This window comes from Asterias amurensis, chromosome 8 (genome assembly GCF_032118995.1).
Source record: "Asterias amurensis chromosome 8, ASM3211899v1".
In the NCBI taxonomy this organism is placed as follows: Eukaryota; Metazoa; Echinodermata; class Asteroidea; order Forcipulatida; family Asteriidae; genus Asterias; species Asterias amurensis.
Window position 1 is genome coordinate 24,241,382 of NC_092655.1, and position 22,676 is coordinate 24,264,057.

At 39.7% G+C, this 22,676-nt stretch overlaps 1 protein-coding gene across 5 annotated transcripts in view; it reads right to left on the minus strand.

Moving 5' to 3' along the window:
- LOC139940481 (attractin-like) overlaps positions 1–22,676 on the minus strand; it is a 44,551-nt gene that overhangs the window by 6,763 nt on the left and 15,112 nt on the right. For all 5 annotated transcript variants that reach the window (XM_071936755.1, XM_071936757.1, XM_071936760.1 and 2 more), the window contains exons 6-21: positions 22,322–22,478; positions 21,647–21,737; positions 20,875–21,106; positions 20,022–20,208; positions 17,835–17,989; positions 16,604–16,756; positions 16,005–16,166; positions 14,963–15,066; positions 13,182–13,293; positions 11,996–12,175; positions 11,463–11,666; positions 9,682–9,759; positions 8,283–8,442; positions 8,022–8,077; positions 5,085–5,249; positions 3,063–3,217 (exon numbers count right to left, since the gene is read on the minus strand). In XM_071936755.1, the coding sequence (XP_071792856.1) occupies positions 3,063–3,217; positions 5,085–5,249; positions 8,022–8,077; positions 8,283–8,442; positions 9,682–9,759; positions 11,463–11,666; positions 11,996–12,175; positions 13,182–13,293; positions 14,963–15,066; positions 16,005–16,166; positions 16,604–16,756; positions 17,835–17,989; positions 20,022–20,208; positions 20,875–21,106; positions 21,647–21,737; positions 22,322–22,478 (2,351 nt within the window). The remainder of the gene's footprint in view (positions 1–3,062; positions 3,218–5,084; positions 5,250–8,021; positions 8,078–8,282; positions 8,443–9,681; positions 9,760–11,462; positions 11,667–11,995; positions 12,176–13,181; positions 13,294–14,962; positions 15,067–16,004; positions 16,167–16,603; positions 16,757–17,834; positions 17,990–20,021; positions 20,209–20,874; positions 21,107–21,646; positions 21,738–22,321; positions 22,479–22,676) is intronic.

The following is a 22,676-nucleotide window of genomic DNA, read 5'->3' on the forward strand; positions in this document are numbered from 1 at the left end:
TCAATTGCAGAATTGTGTTGTTATAATAACATACATGTACCTCCTTTTATTATAATTATAATATCCAGATGACTTTGAGTGAATGACTGGATATTAATTTGGGTTTTACCCATTCACCGATGTGTGTTAGCATTGTATACTCAGTACATGTACTTTCCCCCGAATTCAAAATCACAGGCATATTAGTCGGGTGGGATTCAGACTCATGACCTTTGCAATTCTAAAGCAGTGTCTTACCAAATAGACCACATGAGGCAGTCCAATTCCTATATTTTAGCTGAGGGTACCACAATGATTTAATAGATGCAATATGCCTTTGGCTTTTTTTTTTAAGAACTTGGGAAAGTGCGAACAGACAAACATGTCGGTGTAAAGGTAGAACCAAGTTAATAATCATTATTTCGAGGCAAAATTCCACATCTATTAAATGACTGGAATTAACGTTCTTGTACAAGCATCAATATTTCCTTTATATTTGTGCCTTACATTGAGACTGCTGAAGAAAATGTACTAGATAGTAAATATGGTAAAATGGTCAAAGAATAACATGTGATGACAAAATGATCTAGATCAATGAAGGCTTTGTGAAACTACATGCAGACAAGGTTCCTAAGAAATTCTAGAGAAAAATAAATATTAGTCTTTCACAGTAGAACCGCAAGATAGTAGCTTCTTCTAAGGAAACAGCTCAACCTGCAAGGAAGAAATGTTTAGACAATAAAACCCTTGGTAAGCTGCAGGATTGACCTCCTCCGGAAATTCATGGGTTTATTTCTAGGGAATTAGGAAAAAGTTCCTCAGTGTGAACAGGGCTTCAAAACTGAAATGTAAACACAAGAGTGGTTAGTTTGTATTAACTGGAGATTACTGCATCTACACATCTCTCTGCATTGTTGAATCAGATGAAATTAATAACCACCTAATGTTCATGATACATCACTGATTGAGTTTCAACAAAAGAATATTCAGGTGGAAAGTTTACGTTTAGAGCAATATTCATAAAGTACTGAAAAAGAACTCTGTCTGAAACTAACTTGAATCCAGCTATTGGGTTTAGATTTTGATTTGCAACAATAAAACAAAATAAAGCTGGAACTGTACAGGAACTGTACATAGCTTTGGTGCGTTTTGGCAGTCGTAACCAATACATGTAACTGTTGAGTTGCCCTTTGGTTAAAGGGAAGGTACACGTTTGGTTATTACTCAATAACCAATAACGGTGGAGTTGCCCTTTGGTTAAAGGGAAGGTACACGTTTGCTAATTACTCAAAACAAATATTAACTTAAAAACTGACTTGGCAACGAGCATTGGAGAGCCATTGATAGTATAAAACATTGTGGGAAACGACTCCCTCTGAAGAAACGTAGTTTTTTAGAAAATGGTAATTTCTCACTAAAATAATAAAAGACTTCTAGCTAGAAGTCTTTTATTCTTATCTGAAAGCACATAAATTCGTCCAACAAGGGTGTTTTTTCTTTCATCATTTTCTCGCAACTTCGATGACCAATTGAGCCCAAATTTCCGCAGGCTTGTTATTTTGTGGCTATGATGGGATACACCAAGTGAGAACACTGGTCTTTTACCAAATGTGTACCTTCCCTTTAAAGGAACACGTTGCCTTGGATCGGACGAGCTGGTCAAAACAAAAGCGTTTGTAACCGTTCTTTATATAATGCATATGGTTGGGAAGATGTTTTAAAAGTAGAATACAATGATCCACACAAGTTTGCCTCGAAATTGTGTGGTTTTCCTTCTACTGTGCGAACTAACACGGTCGGCCATTTATGGGAGTCAAATCTTTGACCCCCGTAAATGGCCGACGTGTTAGTCGACGAGGTAAAAGGAAAACCACGCAATTTCGAGGCATGTTTGTGTGGATCATTATATTCTACTTTTGCAACATCTTCCTACCCATATGCATTTTATAAAAAACGGTTATAAACGCTTTTTAAAGACCAACTCGACCGATCCAAGGCAACGTGTTCCTTTAAGCACTGGCCATTGACCGAAATAGTTATTGGTTACGATCGCCAAAACGCACCCCTGAGTATGCACAATATCCCATACAAACATAAACAAGGGTTATCAGTGTTTATTAATGAATGTTATGATGTACTTCATGTAATTGGTGAACTTAACACAACTTGTAAGTAAGATGTGTTTAATTAACACTTAGATATAGGAAGGAGTGTATTCTTCCATAAACCAATCATGTATCATACCCTAAACAAAACAACAAAAATCATAATATAACTTGTAAATAAAATCACTTGTTAGATTAATTGAAAATAGTCCAAGACTTCTTGTTCTACATCTTGGTTGAAGATCTGTCACATGATCATCAGAAGGTACACCTAAACAATGAATGATGAATATTCATGACAAGCGGAAGCTCTAAATAATGAATATGCATGAAATTGATCTTCAAACACAACATGATGAATATAAATAAGAACATTCTGGTCACAATCAGTTACCCAATAGACATGAAAATCAATGTAGTGATACTTAGCCACACAAATAAATCAATGTTAATTAAAAAACAACATAAGGTAACTGTTCAAAAATCACTAAAGAGAAAACAAAACATATGCAAAGAAACAGTAAATATCATCAATTAGTATCATGCTCGTCCAGGGTAACAATCCTTATTTGTCTGCGGTAATGATTTAATGAAAAAAAAAAAACTAAATGATTTTGATTGCTGTAGTTTCCCTTGTACAGTTGCATCTATCAGGTTGATCTGAGAATCATTCATGTCTGAAATGCTATGGAAAATTTAACTTTGAAAAATATTAAGCTCTCTTGACTAACAACCTATCCCCCCCCCCTTTCAATCACAAATTGACAACAAAATTCAGTTTCAAATTTTAAAAAATGCTTTTAAATCCATTTCAAAAACCATCCCATTGGCTACACATGTACTTCTTGAGTAAAGTCTGCTGTAGAGCGCAAACTTATACCATCAATTGGCTACTTGGTTTGGTTTAAGTTGTTTGTCTTCTATAAGGCAAACTTGTAACACTTTGACTATGAACATGAAAAGCCTTCTTTTTGTTACCTCAAACGCCAAAGGTGTGGTGAAGTTGGAGATGTACACAAAGAATGTTGTGTTAGATTCATCATCAAAGTTGTAGTCCGAGTTAGAGAAAGTTGTGCTGAAGTAAGAAGTACCTGCTTCATACGTGACTGCTATCTCCTGACCAGGTCTGTCGTCTGTTTAACACAAAGTCACAAGAAATAAAATCAATACAACATAAATAGTCCACATTACAAAAATAACATTGAATCAAAAGAACTTTCTGTTAATGCCATAATGGAGGGGGGGGGGGGAAATTTTGTTTTTTTTATACGGTATTTCATTTATTTTGTATGAAAAATAACCCAGGTTTAATGCTTAAATTGTAGTAAGATCTTGCTCTTAATATATGAGGAGTAAGGTCTCAAACCCTTGTTTGTTATTTTTTTTTTCTTTCTCAAATCACATTTACATTACCTGTTGCAATGGCCAGTTCTTGTAGCCAGAGCATCACATTTACATTACCTGTTGCAATGGCCAGTTCTTGTAGCCAGAGCATCACATTTACATTACCTGTTGCAATGGCCAGTTCTTGTAGCCAGCCCATTAAGTGGTGGGCAATAAATAAATAAAAATTAAATTTAACCAAGGGCGAGCAGAACACCAACATTATTCATGTTTAATTATTGGACCATCATTGCTGAAGTGGGGCCAGGTTTCCAAACTGTCTTGTGTTATGGGAACGATACAATAAGTTGAATGGCCTTTTGACCCTGTTCTTTCTCTGTGACATTTGATATTCCTTATCATAAGCTGTGTCTCAGATCAATGCACAGTGGACAATATTTTGAAATCTGTCCTGGGCAGCACAATGTATTTTGGTTCAACGGCTAGCCAAAAATGGCAGGGCCGCCCAGCACCGACAAGCGTGGCGACAAATCTACCCCCTCCAAATCAAATACAGACTCTTCTAAGGAACACCGGACACTTCGACACCTCGCGAACTCAGCACCTGCAAACTCGACACCTTGATAAAACTTGGCACCAACGGGGAACCAAGAATGTCGCCACCATACAAACTTGGCACCGGCCTTTTTTTACTACGAACTCGGCACTAAGCGATATCACTCTAAGAGTCAAGTGGTTAAAAATAAAGAAGCGTACGTGTACTTACACACACACAAAATTATTTACAGTTGGTAGCTTTGAACGCTGTTACTGGCAAAATTACTAGTTATGGTAGCTGGTAAGAATAAACCTCTGCCAAACTTTTGAGAAAATTGGGGTCGAAGATTTGTTTTCCCCCAGAAAATTTACCGTCCGCACTGTGTTCAGGCAACAAGTTTTTAAAACGTTGTTTAGGCCTAGCGTGCCTAGGCTGAATTGCGTCCATGTCGGTGAAAATGCCGCGCCATTTTGTGATGTAAATTGTGTATGTATTGGGCTTTGGGAAAATGTTTATAAGTGTTTGGATTAAAGGTTTTTAATGGATTTTTGCTTTTAAACAGAGCGTAATTTGCCGAAGACGCCGGCCGTGATGGTGGACAGTTTTGTGCACAAGCCTGCATACTCCTTTCAGTGTTAACTATTCACCACTTCTATTTTCTGGCAATTTTGGTTACGAAAGTAATTTCATTCTATTAATATTTGTAATGCTATTACCAACAAATTTACAGGATCAAGCTTTTCATGGGCATGTGGGACTGAACTTTTACATCAAAAACCATGACTGAGGCCTACCACACAAGGTGAACTTCGAACATTTTCAACTGGGTGCCGAGTTTGTATTTGTGCATGTGCCGAGTTTGCAAGGTGTTGAGATTGTAGTGTAGAGTTTGCAAGGTGCAGAGTTTCCAGGTGCCGAAATGAACGGTACCCCTTCTAAGTAATCAATCAATCAATCAATTTAACAATCAATGCATCAATCAATCAATTAATTAATTAGTAAATTAATCAGTCAATCAATCAACACTGTACATTCCTAAAGTGCATTGGTATATAATCTAGAAAGGATGACTTACTTGTTCTAGAGCACTGGTATATAATCTAGAAAGGGTGACTTACTTGTTCTGAAGGTTACATTCAAATTAATCTCTTTGTTGACTTGCAGAGTGAACTCTATGTCTCGATTACTGACTTCAGGTGATGTCATTAGATTAATCATTGTAAGAAACAGTTCATCATTTGACGACAGATTGAATGTGTATTTAAAATTCATTGACAAATCATCTGTAAAGAGATCAACAAAAAGATAATAGAATTTTGAAAAGTTGAAATGATCATGTCATACTATTGTATTACCAATAATAAACCACTGGTATAGGCAACCACCAGAGAGTTCACCAACCACTGGTATAGGCAACCACCAGAAAGTTCACCAACAACTGGTATAGGCAACCACCAAAGAGTTTACCAACCACTGGTATATGCAACCACCAGAGAGTTCACCAACCACTGGTATAGGCAACCACCAGAGAGTTCACCAACCACTGGTATAGGCAACCACCAAAGAGTTTACCAACCACAGGTATAGGCAACCACCAGAGAGTTCACCAACCACTGGTATAGGCAACCACCAGAGAGTTTACCAACCACTGGTATAGGCAACCACCAGAGAGTTCACCAACCACTGGTATATGCAACCACCAGAGAGTTCACCAACCACGGGTATAGGCAACCACCATAAAGTTCACCAACCACTGGTATAGGCAACCACCAAAGAGTTTACCAACCACTGGTATATGCAACCACCAGAGAGTTCACCAACCACTGGTATAGGCAACCACCAGAGAGTTCACCAACCACTGGTATAGGCAACCACCAAAGAGTTTACCAACCACAGGTATAGGCAACCACCAGAGAGTTCACCAACCACTGGTATAGGCAACCACCAAAGAGTTTACCAACCACTGGTATAGGCAACCACCAGAGAGTTCACCAACCACTGGTATATGCAACCACCAGAGAGTTCACCAACCACTGGTATAGGCAACCACCAGAGAGTTCACCAACCACTGGTATAGGCAACCACCAGAGAGTTCACCAACCACTGGTATAGGCAACCACCAGAGAGTTCACCAACCACTGGTATATGCAACCACCAGAGAGTTCACCAACCACGGGTATAGGCAACCACCATAAAGTTCACCAACCACTGGTATAGGCAACCACCAAAGAGTTTACCAACCACTGGTATATGCAACCACCAGAGAGTTCACCAACCACTGGTATAGGCAACCACCAGAGAGTTCACCAACCACTGGTATAGGCAACCACCAAAGAGTTTACCAACCACAGGTATAGGCAACCACCAGAGAGTTCACCAACCACTGGTATAGGCAACCACCAAAGAGTTTACCAACCACTGGTATAGGCAACCACCAGAGAGTTCACCAACCACTGATATATGCAACCACCAGAGAGTTCACCAACCACTGGTATAGGCAACCACCAGAGAGTTCACCAACCACTGGTATAGGCAACCACCAGAGAGTTCACCAACCACTGGTATAGGCAACCACCAGAGAGTTCACCAACCACTGGTATAGGCAACCACCAGAGAGTTCACCAACCACTGGTATATGCAACCACCAGAGAGTTCACCAACCACTGGTATATGCAACCACCAGAGAGTTCACCAACCACTGGTATATGCAACCACCAGAGAGTTCACCAACCACTGGTATAGGCAACCACCAGAGAGTTCACCAACCACTGGTATAGGCAACCACCAGAGAGTTCACCAACCACTGGTATATGCAACCACCAGAGAGTTCACCAACCACTGGTATAGGCAACCACCAAAGAGTTCACCAACCACTGGTATATGCAACCACCAGAGAGTTCACCAACCACTGGTATAGGCAACCACCAGAGAGTTTACCAACCACTGGTATAGGCAACCACCAGAGAGTTCACCAACCACTGGTATAGGCAACCACCAGAGAGTTTACCAACCACTGGTATAGGCAACCACCAGAGAGTTCACAACCACTGGTATAGGCAACCACCAGAGAGTTCACAACCACTGGTATAGGCAACCACCAGAGAGTTCACCAAACTATGTGAAGCTACTTCCCACCTTCGAGTAGGTATAACTACAATAACAATAATCGCATAATGCGCAAATATCCCCCTGCAGGATGTTCAAAGGCGTGGTAAACCAAAGAAAAGGAAAGAAAACAGGCACAGCTAAATTAGTCTTTGAAAACCAGTGACATTGGCAGTTCGTCACAATTTTAGACATAGTCAAAGTCGAGTTGAAAATCTGTAAATCCATAAGGGTATGTTCAGACAGCGTACTAAGTTAAACCCGAACCGGTTTAACTTCTACGAGCAGCAGGGGGTGATCGTAAAAATAAAACCCCTTAGCGTTCAGACAGCACTGAGTTAAACCCGATACGGTTTATCTTTGGTTTTAAGAGGTCAAAGCAAACACGACCCTGTTACTCTAACATCCTGTTTATTGGCCTGTTCATTGGTCACCGTGTGTTTACATATAAATTACGGAGGTCAATGGGTCGTCTGTTGTGAGTTAGACCGGATGTGGTATTTTTTATTCTGTCCACACACAGTGTTAAAAGTTAAACCCGAAGCGGTCTAAAGATAAACCCCCTCCCTGGACGGTTTATCTTTTGTGGGTTGAACTCGATTCGGACTAACTTTAGATCCGTTCAGACACACTGAGTTGAACTCGATCGGGTTAAACCATGAGTTAAACCAACTTACCGTGTCTGAACGCATCCAAAGTCAGATTCAAACTTGAAGAGTTTGAGATTTTTTAATTCGTTGTTATTGGCCCCATGACCAGGGCACTAATGTAAAGAGCATTGATACGGTTATTGTGAAATGCGCTATTATTATTATTATAAACAGGATGCAACAGTAACACAAGGGTTTTTAAAGCTCTACGCGGTTTACAAATTCAAGGATAGTCTTATGTCAATTGAGAAAGGTGTATGTTAATTACACTCTACATAAGTTGCATGTTGTATCACTTACAGTAACATGTTCCACCATTAAGAGGGTTGCCATAGTAACGCTGTGAAACATCACATCTACAAAAATAAAAAGACAAAAAATATTCATGTTGTAAAAGAATTATGAAAAAGTTGCCATAGTGTTGACTCATTTCCTCAACTTTTTTTTAAAACTGAAACACTGCAGATAGAATTTAGCAAGACTTCACTTTTGCTTATTGTTAGAAACTCTTGTGCACTTTATAAGAAGCCACTACTATTATTATGATAAATTACAACTTACCTGTCACAGTACATGCCAATTATTCCTTTAGTGTCACAATAACACTTTCCTGAGATATCGTCACAGTTAGTTGCATGATTATTACATTGACATGGCGAACAAGATCCTCCATTTAAAGGATCACCAAAAAATCCCTCAGCACAAGTCTGACACTGAGGACCTGAAATATAGAAAAACAAAAAATCAATCATTAGACTCTCAGTTTCCCGTGTGGTTTATATTGATATCTGAAACAAAAAGTTGCATCCCCTTAAGGTGATCCCCTGGCTGCCACTTCCCAGGTTTATCCTAATTTGGGTGTGATCCCTGGCTACACGGCAGTTAACGGTGGTATGGCTTCTGACTGGCACCCCGAACAAAGATATTGACAAAATAGGGAAACCGCCAATATAGGGATAGATAGCTCATTTGGTAGAGCGCCGGCACGTTAATCGGGAGGTCATTGGTTCAAATCCCACTCAAGTCAATTTTATTTTCAACCCCCAAAATCATTTCAAAATTTACCCAGTCAGTTTCCCTTGTGGATTTTATTGACATTAGACTATCCATTACACCATATGACAGTGATCAACATTTGTTACCATCATGCATGACTGATTTCACAAGCTTTCACATGGCAGGAAACTAACAACCATTGTGTGGTATAACAAAGCAAATACCACTGGTAACCAGTGACTGATAAATCACTACCAGTGGAATAAGCCCTTGCATGGTTTCTCCAAGGGGGCAAACCACTGATCTCTATTATACTGTCATTACAATAGAGATCAGTGGGGCAAACCACTGATCTCTATTATACTGTCATTACAATAGAGATCAGTGGGGCAAACCCAGGTCCAAAAAGCCAGGAAAAGGTTAGCCCCATATATAATAGGGCCAATCCACTTTATATCCATGGCTCCAGCACCATTACAACTATCTTTGCCTGTTAAAATTTGTCATGAGCTATGCATTCTCGATCATGAAACTTGATCAATCAATTGCTACTGTACGCCTACTTGCTGGAATTTGTTGAAAAAAATATCATAAGTTTTTGGGGAAAATCAAATGGTTTTCAAGACTGAACGTTTGGAAATATCCAAAGGACCTCCAACAGAATGTGGTAATGTTGGACAAGATTTTACAAGGAGCCATTGACACTACAAAAAATGTCTTTTCACATGGGGTAAATTTTGTATAATTTTACAACCTTGCTATAATAGCTAGGGACACTTGCTAAACTAAACTGTGCCAATAAAGTATCTAAACATTTACAAATGGTCTGATATATCAGAACCTGAAGTAGTATGCCAAAAAATAGTTAATAATCGTTTTAAAACAAAGAACATGATTCACTTCCAATGACATGGTATACCATCCATGCAATAAATGAAGATCTTAAGCAGCATGTAGTATATACCTGTTGTATTGTTCTGGCAGTTTACACAAATGGAGCTTGTTTCATTCACACACTGACTGTGTCCATTACACTGGCATGCTGGGGAAAAAAGCAAATAAAACCAAACAAACAATGGGTATGGGGAGTCAACAAAAATTGGCAAACTTAAAACACCCAAAATAAAAGCTTGTTATAACATTAACAATAATTATGAACCCCTATTTCAAGATTTGATTACACAAATATCAATATCACAGATTCTGAGTTCTCAATACTCACAGTATTTACTGCTTTGTAAATACAGTACTCTCAAAAAATATTTCAGTAAAAAATTTAAGTTCATTTGCATTTGTTTGTGGAAGGCTTAAAGTACACATCAGATGGACCCAAGAGGTACGACATAACTCCAGCAATGGAATTCCTACATGGAGTAATAACAATACTGTAAAACAAAAGTTACCTTCTACAATGAGTGAGCCAGATTTGTTATGAATGCATACATACGTACGTACAATGGTAGCAGAACCAAATGCATGATTGACGTATCTTATTCAATGGATTTAAACAAGGCAACTTGACAAATCAAGATACACATGTACATGAATTGTATTTCCGAATGCACCAAACTGAATGTAAAAAACAAACAGAATTTGGTTTTCAAGTTTACTTAAAAGTACATTTTCTGCAATTCAGTAAGGCTTGAAACTGTTTCTTAATACAACATTTAGAAAAGCTTTGATTTTGGGGGAAGACCGGGATTACAATATAAAACAAAATCAATGTGTGGAGAAGGGGGGATTACGGGGTTAACAACAGTGCAAATACTTCAACTGTGCGGAATACAATGAATAAACTCATTACATATGGATACTAATGCAGAATACAATGATGTCCTCAATACATGTGGATATTAACCATGACTTTCAAGGCAAGCCAATCAGTTTCTGCTACTCCTATGAATTATACTACACACATTTCCCCTTCAATGTAATGTGCAGTGAATGGGAGCAATCCAATACTCAATTATATAAAACAGCATGCCCAACATTAATGTACACACCTCAAATAATAACAGGGATACAGCAACAAGTGAATCTAAAACACATGCACTCTAAGCTATTTCAATCATTGGTATGAATCAATCTATTGTATAAATGACTCTGGTACTCGAATTAATTATCCACACTACAGAATTTAATAATACACACATCATTATGGAACTATATGTACATTCAATGGTTATTAGTGCACTACATGTTGCAGTACTTGTAATAAGAAATTCCTGTTTCTATCATGATCAGTTTGTTTTCTATATTTATTATGAAAATAAGCTGCAGCACAGCAAACAAGTTCTAAACAAACTCGCAAAAAAACAGTATGACACAAGGTGGCAGCAGACTAGGTTCCAAGGCAACTCTCTGTGTATGCCCAGATTGATTTAAACCATTAAGATTAACCTAGTATGTCAGCAGCCACCTAGCGTACCAAAGTATGACCCAAGGTGGCAGCAGACTAGGTTCCAAGGTAACTCTTTGTGTATGCCCAGATTGATTTAAATAATTAAGATTAACCTGGTATGTCAGCAGCCACCTAGCATACCAAAGTATGACCCAAGGTGGCAGCAGACTAGGTTCCAAGGTAACTCTCTGTGTATGCCCAGATTGATTTAAACCATTAAGATTAACCTAGTATGCCTAGCTTACCAAAGTCACACATTCAAAGAGTCCTATAATTTATCATAATAGACATGAAAGGAATCCAGTTTTTCTTGATAGAAAAGGAGTGATAAATTGTGTACTTACATGGACATTCAAAGAAGAACCAGCTATCACTAGGACATAGCCCTGCATCTATAAATGTATTACCATCTTTATCCAACTTGAGAGGTCCTGTAAGACTGCCTTCTATACATTTACCAAGTCCATTGCTTTCCCCAGAATCACACCACCCACAGTGTGGATCAGCATGACATGCATCACAGGTTTTCAAAAGGGAACAGTTAGAGGCTGAAATCAAATCAAATGTAGCATTGCGTTCATTAACAAGAGTGTAATTCATGATGAATTAGTTACTAGATGTACACAGCTATGAATCTAAATTGCACTACACTGCAAGTATTGTATGACCACATCTATCCTGACCAGTGGAATCGATCCTAACTTTGCTCAAATGAAAATGACAAGGACTACATGTACGATTACAATTAATCTGGAACTCTTCTTGTGGCACATCTCTTAGAGTTTCAGTGTTTTACGAATAATAAATGTACTTCTCAGACCAAAATTGCCCTATTTGATAGACATAAATTTGCAAAACATACAAGTTGTATATTTACCTGGGCAGTTCCGTTTACTAGTTTGCCATTCCCAGCACAGTCCATAAGGGAATGATGTAATATAAGATTTGGAATCCACACATCGATTTTGATTTGTACACCACATACATCCATCTTCATCTAAGCATTGATTACATGATGTTCGAGAATCACATGTTATTTCACATGTAGATTCACCCCCTGTAAAGAAGTTAATACATTTGTTACTGTATAACCTAATGAACAAACTCTACTACAATTAACCTTGAAGACACTGGACACTATTGGTAATTGTCAAAGACCAGTCTTCTCATTTCGTGTATCTCAACCTATGCATAAACTAACAAACCTGTGAAAATTTGAGCTCAATTGGTCGTCGAAATTGCGTGATAATAATGAAGAAGAAAAAACCTTGTCACACGAAGTTGTGTGCTTTCAGATGCTTAATTTTGAGACCTCAAAATTAAATTCTGAGGTCTAGAAATCAAATTCAAATATTTCAGTGAAAACATAGGGAGCTGTTTCTCACAATGTTTTATACTATCAACAGCTCTCCATTGATCATTAACAAGTAAGTTTGTATGCTTAGAGTGATTACCAATATTTTAGTGTCCAGTGCCTTTAACATATGCATTGGCTTTATACAAGAATATTCATAAATACCTGGAATAGTTTGTCTATCCTGATTAGTTGAAAGGAGATCACATGGCCATGTTTTAACAATATAAGATGAGGGGTATTTTAACATGGCTCGGGAAAATTTAGTTAAAAGAGAGCACTACCTGATGATTGTGCGGTGCGCTCAAAGTTCACAGCCCAATTTAAACATTATTAGGTTGCATACTCAGCTTGTGCAATTTTGAAATTTGCATCGATTATAGCTTATGCGTGCAAGTTTGAAACTTGCATTGATTGAAACTTATGCAGTTTGAAATTTGTGCTAGGAGCTACTTGTACTTAGTGCTCAACATGGATAGAAATTCAACGCAGAGTCGATGTGAGCTGAGGCTTAACTCTCAGATTTGTTCTAATCTTTTAAATTGTTTTTGGATGTTTTTAACAGGAAGTTGTTTATGAATACAAAACCAAAAAGAGATGTTGATTCATTCTTGAAATGTCATTTAAAACCTGTCTGGGCCATGCCCAAGGCATGCGTGGTCCTTTATAACATAGCCACAACCCTGACATTAGTGAATTAATGAATTACCTTGAGCCGATTCACATTTGCCATAAGAAAACCACTGACAAGATGCTTGCAGGTTACACAAATCACAACTGAAAAATCGTGTACAGTCCACACTGGGGCAAAAGATGTCATTCTAGTAACAAACAAAAACAGAATAAAATTCATGAAGAGTGTCCATGTAATATGGAACCTAGTAAGACCATATGGAACCTAGTAACTTATTTTTAGTATAAAGCGCTATATAAATGTAATTATTCAAGAGAAGTTCTAAGGTAGAGTTCAGTTGTGTGATGCATTCATTTTCCAATAGACAGAGTTCAGTCTCTAACTTCACACCAACCCAGTGTAAATTGGTTTGTGTTAAAAACCAAGAATATGTACAGACCCATTTGTTGACTGATATCCAATGTTATCATGTTATGGAATTTCAATCTGTAAAGAGTATCAAATCAAACACTATGTTAACCTGAGGTTAGAGACTTCTAATTTTTCACCTTCTTAAGGATATATTGAAAAAATATAGAATCACAAACTTGAATTTTACCTTGGAGCTCCTGTTTAGTTTAACCATATTGCCATGGCAACATTTCTTTGCACTTCTTACCATAGACCTCTTCGCAAATACCTATTGCGCAATCGCTAACTGTTGAATGAGGTGCATTCTGGTCTAGCTAGCTAGCAATCAAACTTGATCGCTACCTAGACCAGCATTTATCTCATTCCACGCATAATGAGCGCATACAGAGTATTTGCGATAAGGTTTATGGAAATCTGGGTTTATGGCACCCCCTACTGCAGGGAATATTATGGGTAATAAGCCTCAAATTCCATGGGATGAAGCTGTAAAATTAGGCCTTATCTCACTGCTTGGTCAGCAGAGCATGAATAATGCTCTAGATAAATCAGATAAGCATACCTTCAGGACCCACATTCATGGAGCTACTTAACAGCCAATTTTGTGCTTAACGGGCGCGCCTAGCAAGTTTTTGATTTCATGGCTTTGCATAAGCAAGCAAAACGGATCCTTAAAGCCCCAATTTTCAGCCTTAGCACCCTCCCTGTTTAAAGCAGAGTGCAGAGTGCAACAATAATACATCATTGCAGTCAGTTGTTAGTGTGGTGGCACAGATGTGTGTATTTTATTTGTGTGTTAGTGGTAGGTGCAGCGAAGTAAACTTTTGTCCAAAATTATTTAGAAATGTTGTACAATGTATCTTCTTTTTGTTTACTCTCAAGATAGTGTGTAAACTTTCATAAGGGGTTCAAATTACCCCTTATGAAATATTATTTTGAATGGTTCAAAGTACCCTTATGAAAGGTTACACACTATCTTGAGAGTAAACAAAAAGATAACAGACAGAGAGAAAAGGTGATGATTTGTTTTTCATTGCCACTCTGCATTTATTTCCCCCGCCATTTTGTCAGCACTTTCTTCTTTTTTTGCTTAAGCAAATGATAAAAAATGTTGCGCACACAGTTCATTTAGGTGCTTAAGCTAGCAACGGCTCGGAAATAGTTTTACGCTTAAGGAATTTTTCTGCTACAGTTAGCAAAATAATTTGCTCACCATTAATCAGCTTCATGAAATTGGGCCCTGGTCTGTATGCTTGGTAAGCAGTGCGTAAAGAATACTCTTGATAACTTAGACAAGCGTTCCTTTTAAATCTTCTTAATGTCAAGACATTGTTTGCGTTTGTGTGTTGCCATTTGTTGTTCTAAATTCTTCCAAAAGACCTCTCAATCCAATAAGACAAAATTCAGAGTAGATGACTTGCTCAAACAAATAATCCTTGCAGACCTACCCGATCTGAACATTCTTCAAGTGGTTTACATTCATCGTTGCACCAACCACATCCTGGTAATTGTAAGCAGTCATAACATACATCTTCCACCAGACAGAAGGATTCTAAAATATATACAAATATTATAATATTGTTGTTAACTGGCACATTTCACATAAGATCAGACTTCAAACACATACATCTTCCACCAGGCAGAAGATTTCTAAAACAAACACAAATATTATAATATTTGTGTTTGTTAGAATAATATTGTTATTAACTGGCACATTTCACATTAGATCAGGGCCCAATTTCATGGCTCTGCTTACCGCCGAATTCTGCGCTTACGATCACAATTCCCTGCTTGCCGGCAAGCGCCAAGTTTCTGTGCTAGCCTCAGAAGCGTAGAATGCCTTGTAACGAGGAGTACGCACACGCAGAGGCCAAAATTCACCGCTAACTCGTGAAATACGCTTGCCGTATAAGCACAGAATTCCCTGCTTCCGTAACCGCCGATTCTGTGCTTACGGTAAGCATAGCCATGAAATTGGGCCCTGACTTCAAACACATACATCTTCCACCAGACATATGGATTCTAAAACAAACGCAAATATTACAATATTGTTATTAACTGGCACATTTCACATGAGATCAGACTTCAAACAATTGAGTAGCCCCCAATAACATTGTCACCTTCAACATCCTTCATGTAGTGCAAGCAAGGAACACTAGCAGCCCATTCAACTAGTGCAAGCTGTGTTTATGGTGTAAACCGAGGACTTCTCTTTGTTCTCCCATTGTTTGGACATAGTTTATTTTTCAGACGTCCCCATTGGTTTTGTACACGAAATTTAATCGAGGACGTCCTCGGTGTGACTTTTTCCGGAATCCCTTTTGTTATAACCATCTCCAAGTCCTCGGTTTGAATGCGTAGACATGCACACACACACGCACACACACGGAAAGACAAGGCAAACACTATACAGTGTATGCCCCTTCGTCAGCTGGCTTTGCCGGCGGGGCATAACAATAATGATAAATTAGATGTTCATGAGTGACTCACTTCTTTCAGCTGGACATTGGTCTGATGAATTGCTATGTGCTATATCATACATGTTGACTTCACCATATGAAATACACATATTGCGTCCATAATCCCATTCACAATTCAGTCCTGGTTTACCATCCAGACAAAGTGTGGTATTCAGCAACACAGAGCAATTAGCTGTAGAAGAAGAACATAACAGACAAAATGGGACTTGAAGTGTGATGTAAAATTTAACACAAAATTGCAAATAGTTTATTTGAATCCAATAAGATAGCAAACATAATTTATTTAATCCTTTATAAATGAAGATGTACACAATAAAATTAACCTGTGAAAATTTCATTTCAAAAGATGGTCGCAAGTAAAAAATAATCTCTATAGAAACCCACAATATTTGAGAACACTTTTATATTCAAATTTTGTGGGACAAAATTTGATTTTTTTTTTCCCCAATAACCGTAGTTCTTCAAAGTAAAATGTTTCTCAAAATGTATAATACTATCCAAACTGCTGTATTTCTTACCAGGAAAGGTTGTTTATCATTAACTTTTAGGTAAACAGAACCTTTGAGACCTACATGTAGTAAACAGACTAACATATGTATGTACACGTACCTGGGGTGTACAATAAGATGCTTTCTTGCATAACACCAGTGAATCCACTATAAATGTAGATTTGACCTTTATATTCTACAGCTGCATGGCCATATCTTGCTATATTTTGGGACAGGTATCCGTTGTCTGAAATATCACTCCACGTTTTACACTCTGAAACAAAGATAAGGAAATATGATTAGAAACATGGAACAAGAAGTACAAAACAACAGCATTCTTTACTTTAAGGCAAAGTACAATGTATACTTTTGGTTTTTGGAATCGTAGGATTGTTTTATTCAAACATATATGTAGATGTATACAATAAACTTACTTTGGAAAATTTCATTTCAAAAGGTGGTCACGTTTTAGAGTTATTGCTGAAAATCATGGAAGTGTCGTAGCCACCGAATTCAAAGCACCGAATTCAAACTCTGGGGTTTCTTAAGAGGGCCCAATTTCATGGCTCTGCTTACCGCCGAATTCTGTGCTTACGGTTATGATTCCCTGCTTACTTGTGCAAGCACAGAATTTCTACGCTAGCCCTGTTTGCATAGAATGCCTGGTAACCATGGTAACACAGAGTACGCATGTCCCAAAGCCAAAATTTGCCACTAACCCGTGAAATATGCTTGCCGTGAGCACATAATTCCCTGCTACCATAAGCACCGATTCTGTGCTTACAGTAAGCAGAGCCATGAAAGCAGAGTGTGGGTTCGAATCCCCAGCCAAGACACTTGTGTCCTTGAGCACCATTGCTTCATCCTTCAGATGGGACGTAAAGCCGTTTGTCCCATGTGTTGTGAAAAGAACCCAGTGCACTTATCGAAAAGAGAAGGGGTTCGCCCCAGTGTTCCTGGCTGTGGCTGCTGTATGCGCCATAGCATCTTGTAAACCATTATAAGGTGCTAAATAATTCTTTCTGAAAGTTTCTAATTTAGCGCCTTGAGTACCTTGTTTGGTAGATATGTGAGTTATATAAAACTTTGATATTATTGTATTATTATTAATTGAGTAAAAGGTTTGATTTGTTTACTTACCCATCAATGTTCTTAGATATTGCATTTGTATTGTATTTCTATACCACATGTTCTAGATTTCTTCTCATACGTAAGGCTTACGCTTTAATTCCATTTAAAATGGTGTTCGGCTCAGTTGGATGTACATGTAAGTCTGAGTGGTCCCAAGAATCCAGCATGCCAAGGCAAATTATCGGTTGTAGCTAGAAACATAAGTAACAAAACAGACTCACTTGTATCATAAGCAAGGAAGTCACTAGAGAAGCACTTAGCACCAGTAAACTCTACTGAGTCTGTGTGAGTGTTACCCCCAAACACATACAAGATGTCATTAAGAAGGACTGATGTATGAAGAAACCTTGGCTGGTTGCTAGATGGTAGAACTCTCCTATGGTTATAAAAAAAAAGTAAAGATACAATTAGCCTTTCAAGAATTTAAATCACAGCTCCTGGCATGATGACCTCAAACAATTGAACCTTGACACTACATTTCTACTATACAATTGTTGCACGCTGTGATTTGGGGTCCATGGGTTTGTACACTCGAGGGGGGAAATAGCACCTGAGGCGTGATTTGGGGTCCATGGGTTTTGTACACTCGAGGGGGGAAATGGCACCTGAGGCGTGATTTGGGGTCCATGGGTTTTGTGCACCCGATGGGGGAAATGGTACCTGAGGCGTGATTTGGGGTCTATGGGTTTTGTACACTCGAGGGGGGAAATGGCACCTGAGGCGTGATTTGGGGTCTATGGGTTTTGTGCACCCGATGGGGGAAATGGTACCTGAGGCGTGATTTGGGGTCTATGGGTTTTGTGCACCCGATGGGGGAAATGGCACCTGAGGCGTGATTTGGGGTCTATGGGTTTTGTGCACCCGATGGGGGAAATGGTACCTGAGGCGTGATTTGGGGTCTATGGGTTTTGTGCACCCGATGGGGGAAATGGCACCTGAGGCGTGATTTGGGGTCCATGGGTTTTGTACACTCGAGGGGGGAAATGGCACCTGAGGCGTGATTTGGGGTCCATGGGTTTTGTGCACCCGATGGGGGAAATGGTACCTGAGGCGTGATTTGGGGTCTATGGGTTTTGTACACTCGAGGGGGGAAATGGCACCTGAGGCGTGATTTGGGGTCTATGGGTTTTGTGCACCCGATGGGGGAAATGGTACCTGAGGCGTGATTTGGGGTCTATGGGTTTTGTGCACCCGATGGGGGAAATGGCACCTGAGGCGTGATTTGGGGTCTATGGGTTTTGTGCACCCGATGGGGGAAATGGTACCTGAGGCGTGATTTGGGGTCTATGGGTTTTGTGCACCCGATGGGGGAAATGGCACCTGAGGCGTGATTTGGGGTCCATGGGTTTTGTGCACCCGATGGGGGAAATGGCACCTGAGGCGTGATTTGGGGTCTATGGGTTTTGTGCACCCGAGGGGGGAAATGGCACCTGAGGCGTGATTTGGGGTCCATGGGTTTTGTGCACCCGATGGGGGAAATGGTACCTGAGGCGTGATTTGGGGTCCATGGGTTTTGTGCACCCGATGGGGGAAATGGCACCTGAGGCGTGATTTGGGGTCCATGGGTTTTGTGCACCCGATGGGGGAAATGGTACCTGAGGCGTGATTTGGGGTCCATGGGTTTTGTGCACCCGATGGGGGAAATGGCACCTGAGGCGTGATTTGGGGTCCATGGGTTTTGTGCACCCGATGGGGGAAATGGTACCTGAGGCGTGATTTGGGGTCTATGGGTTTTGTGCACCCGATGGGGGAAATGGTACCTGAGGCGTGATTTGGGGTCTATGGGTTTTGTGCACCCGATGGGGGAAATGGCACCCGAGGCGTGATTTGGGGTCTATGGGTTTTGTGCACCCGAGGGGGGAAATGGCACCTGAGGCGTGATTTGGGGTCCATGGGTTTTGTGCACCCGATGGGGGAAATGGTACCTGAGGCGTGATTTGGGGTCCATGGGTTTTGTGCACCCGAGGGGGGAAATGGCACCTGAGGCGTGATTTGGGGTCCATGGGTTTTGTGCACCCGATGGGGGAAATGGTACCTGAGGCGTGATTTGGGGTCCATGGGTTTTGTGCACCCGATGGGGGAAATGGCACCTGAGGCGTGATTTGGGGTCCATGGGTTTTGTGCACCCGATGGGGGAAATGGTACCTGAGGCGTGATTTGGGGTCTATGGGTTTTGTGCACCCGATGGGGGAAATGGTACCTGAGGCGTGATTTGGGGTCTATGGGTTTTGTGCACCCGATGGGGGAAATGGCACCCGAGGCGTGATTTGGGGTCTATGGGTTTTGTGCACCCGATGGGGGAAATGGCACCCGAGGCGAAGCCAAGGGTGCCATTTTCTCCTCGGGTTTACAAAACACATGGACCCCAAATCACATCGTGCAAACAATTGTTGGTAACATCATCTTACCATTCTTTCTTCACAAGATCATACTGGTAGAGACTATCTGTCATGAACTCTGAGGAAGACTTCATTGCGACACTAAATCCAGCATGGACATAAATCACATTCTTGCCAGGGTCTAATACACTAGAATGACCATAGGTTCCAATTACTTGAACTCCTGTAGTTTCAGCTATTACCCAAGTCTGGTTCACTGTGGAGTATAAAGTAAAGACAGTGTAAGACAATACATGTAGCTGTTTTACACCACCGCTGACCAGGCAGAGTTACCAGGAAATAAATGTTTTGATAGACTTAAGGTAGGTGTTACTTATGATATCAAACGGTGTAGAAGGAAACACAAAACCTCAGTAGAATTTTTACAAATTATTAAATATCAAACAAGGGTGTTAAATAATTAGAACTGTATATTACTGGAACATTTGTTGGGTTACTTTTTAGCCATTTACCTATAGACACAACTATGATTATCTTCCAGTATGCGCTAATCCACCAACCAGATGCTCAAACTGGAGGGGGGATAAAAACATACATACTACTTCCTCTGTTTTTATTGCACAGTGCGTTTTGTGAGTGTCAATGCGTCCTGCTCCGTATACTGACAGTGGAAAAAATACATTCTAAACTTTGTGTGCGTGCATGCTGTTTGCCACGAAATAACGTCCTGAAATTTTAAACTTTGCGCGTTGCACATGAGACTGGAAGATAAAATTTGTTACAACACGCGCGCTCGTAGAATACGAAAAAATATAGCGCTTCTGCGTCCCATATCCAACTAGGCCGAGCCACTCACGCTTGGGTGATAACTTACATCATCCGATTTTGATGCAATCTACTATACATGTTATACTTTACTCACCCAAATTGTATTCCTGTACCATGTTAGTGTAGCCATACTGTGGACTGTAGCCAAATAAAACTAACATTGTTTGGTTGTACACATGTGCTGAATGTCCTTCCACACCAATAGGAGGAACTCCACTATCTGTTGTATTAGGACGAAACCATGTTGATGATGTAACGTTGAAGATGACCAGTTCATTTGTGACGGTCTTGCTGCTTAAAGAACCACCATAGATGTAAAATGCATCCTGATAGAATGGGGAAAAACACAAGATCAACTTATCTTTATTATACTACACTTCAATTATACTCCTGACGTTGACTAGAGCAAGCTAGTCCAAACGTTGAGACCAATTAACAACTCACACAGTGCAGTTAACAACAATCCTATTTATAAGCTAAAGAAGTAGCAGTCCTAGCCAATTTTCTACCTTTCGCCCCAGGTAGTAGTTAAAAAGCAGGACAGTTCTTTTCATGACTGAGAAGTCTCCAGAAATCTGAAACGCTATTGAAATTTTAAACTTTGGGCGTTGCAAATGAGACTGGAAGATAAAATCGTTATCACATGCGCGGCAGTCTCGTGGAATACGAAAAAATATAGCGCAACTGCGTCCCATATCTAACTCGGCCTTCGACCTCGTTGAATATGGTATGCAAAAGCACTATATTTTTCTGTATTCCACTCGGGATTGAGTGTTCACTTATTATATTGTAAGCATATGGCACTTAACGCATAAGGCAGTAATAATGACAAACATGTATGAACTACACCATGCTGACTACCCTACCTGATATAAGACTGCAGAATGGCCAAATCGAGTCACTGGTAGATCTCCTTCCGTTTCTAGTTCTAGTGATGAACCATCATCAAGGTTGTGTCTGAGGCATATTCAATCAAAAGGTTATTTGTAGATCAATCAATGCACTAGCATTACAATGATTTTCTGTCAAACTGTCTAAAGAAATAATTACTTGTTTTTCATTGTTTTTTATTTATTTATTTTTTTCTAACAATAATGAAATTTTCTATCTTACGTGGAGCACATGTGTATCAACAGACGTGAATCACTATAGTATAGCCAATGAACTGGGCAAAGTTGATGATGCTATTTAGTAAATGTTTCTGCAACGAAGCATCAGCAGGGAACCAGTCAAAAACAATATACATTCATGATGACATCACATGGTAATTTTGATGGTTAATGTGATGAACAACATTATGAAATTAGGGCCCAATAGTACACTTATTATGACCAAATAGACCCCTTGCATGTGACGTCACACACTCAAAAAATGCCTGCACTGAGGTCAAAAAGCGCCCTCACTGGGGTCAGAGGAGGCAAATTATTGGACTAGAGCTGTTCTTTGTGCGTGAAAACGTGCGGGTCACGGTAGCGTTTGGCGTTATGCAAGGGGTCTATTCTCTGTCAGGGTTTGTGACTGGTGCATGAAGTTAGCATTACCTAATAATGGAGAAGTTACGGTTGGCATTAAAGTCATAACCATCAAGTATCCAAAGTATTTCATCTTGTTGAATAACAGCAGCAGAAGCTCTTCCATAACCATCACTGTCTAGAATCTGCCAGTAACCATCACTGTCTATTTGACCACAATCCCATCCTAAACACACAGGAAATGACACACCATACAATATCAAACTACACTCATCGTACATGTACAGATTACTACATACAGTACATATTATGAACATAACTCACACAAAAGGTATGAATTAATCATGAAGGTAGAAATGAAACATTTCAAGGCACAGCCAACCTGCGCCCAAGGGGCGTACAGGCAGTCGCCTCTGTGTTGCCT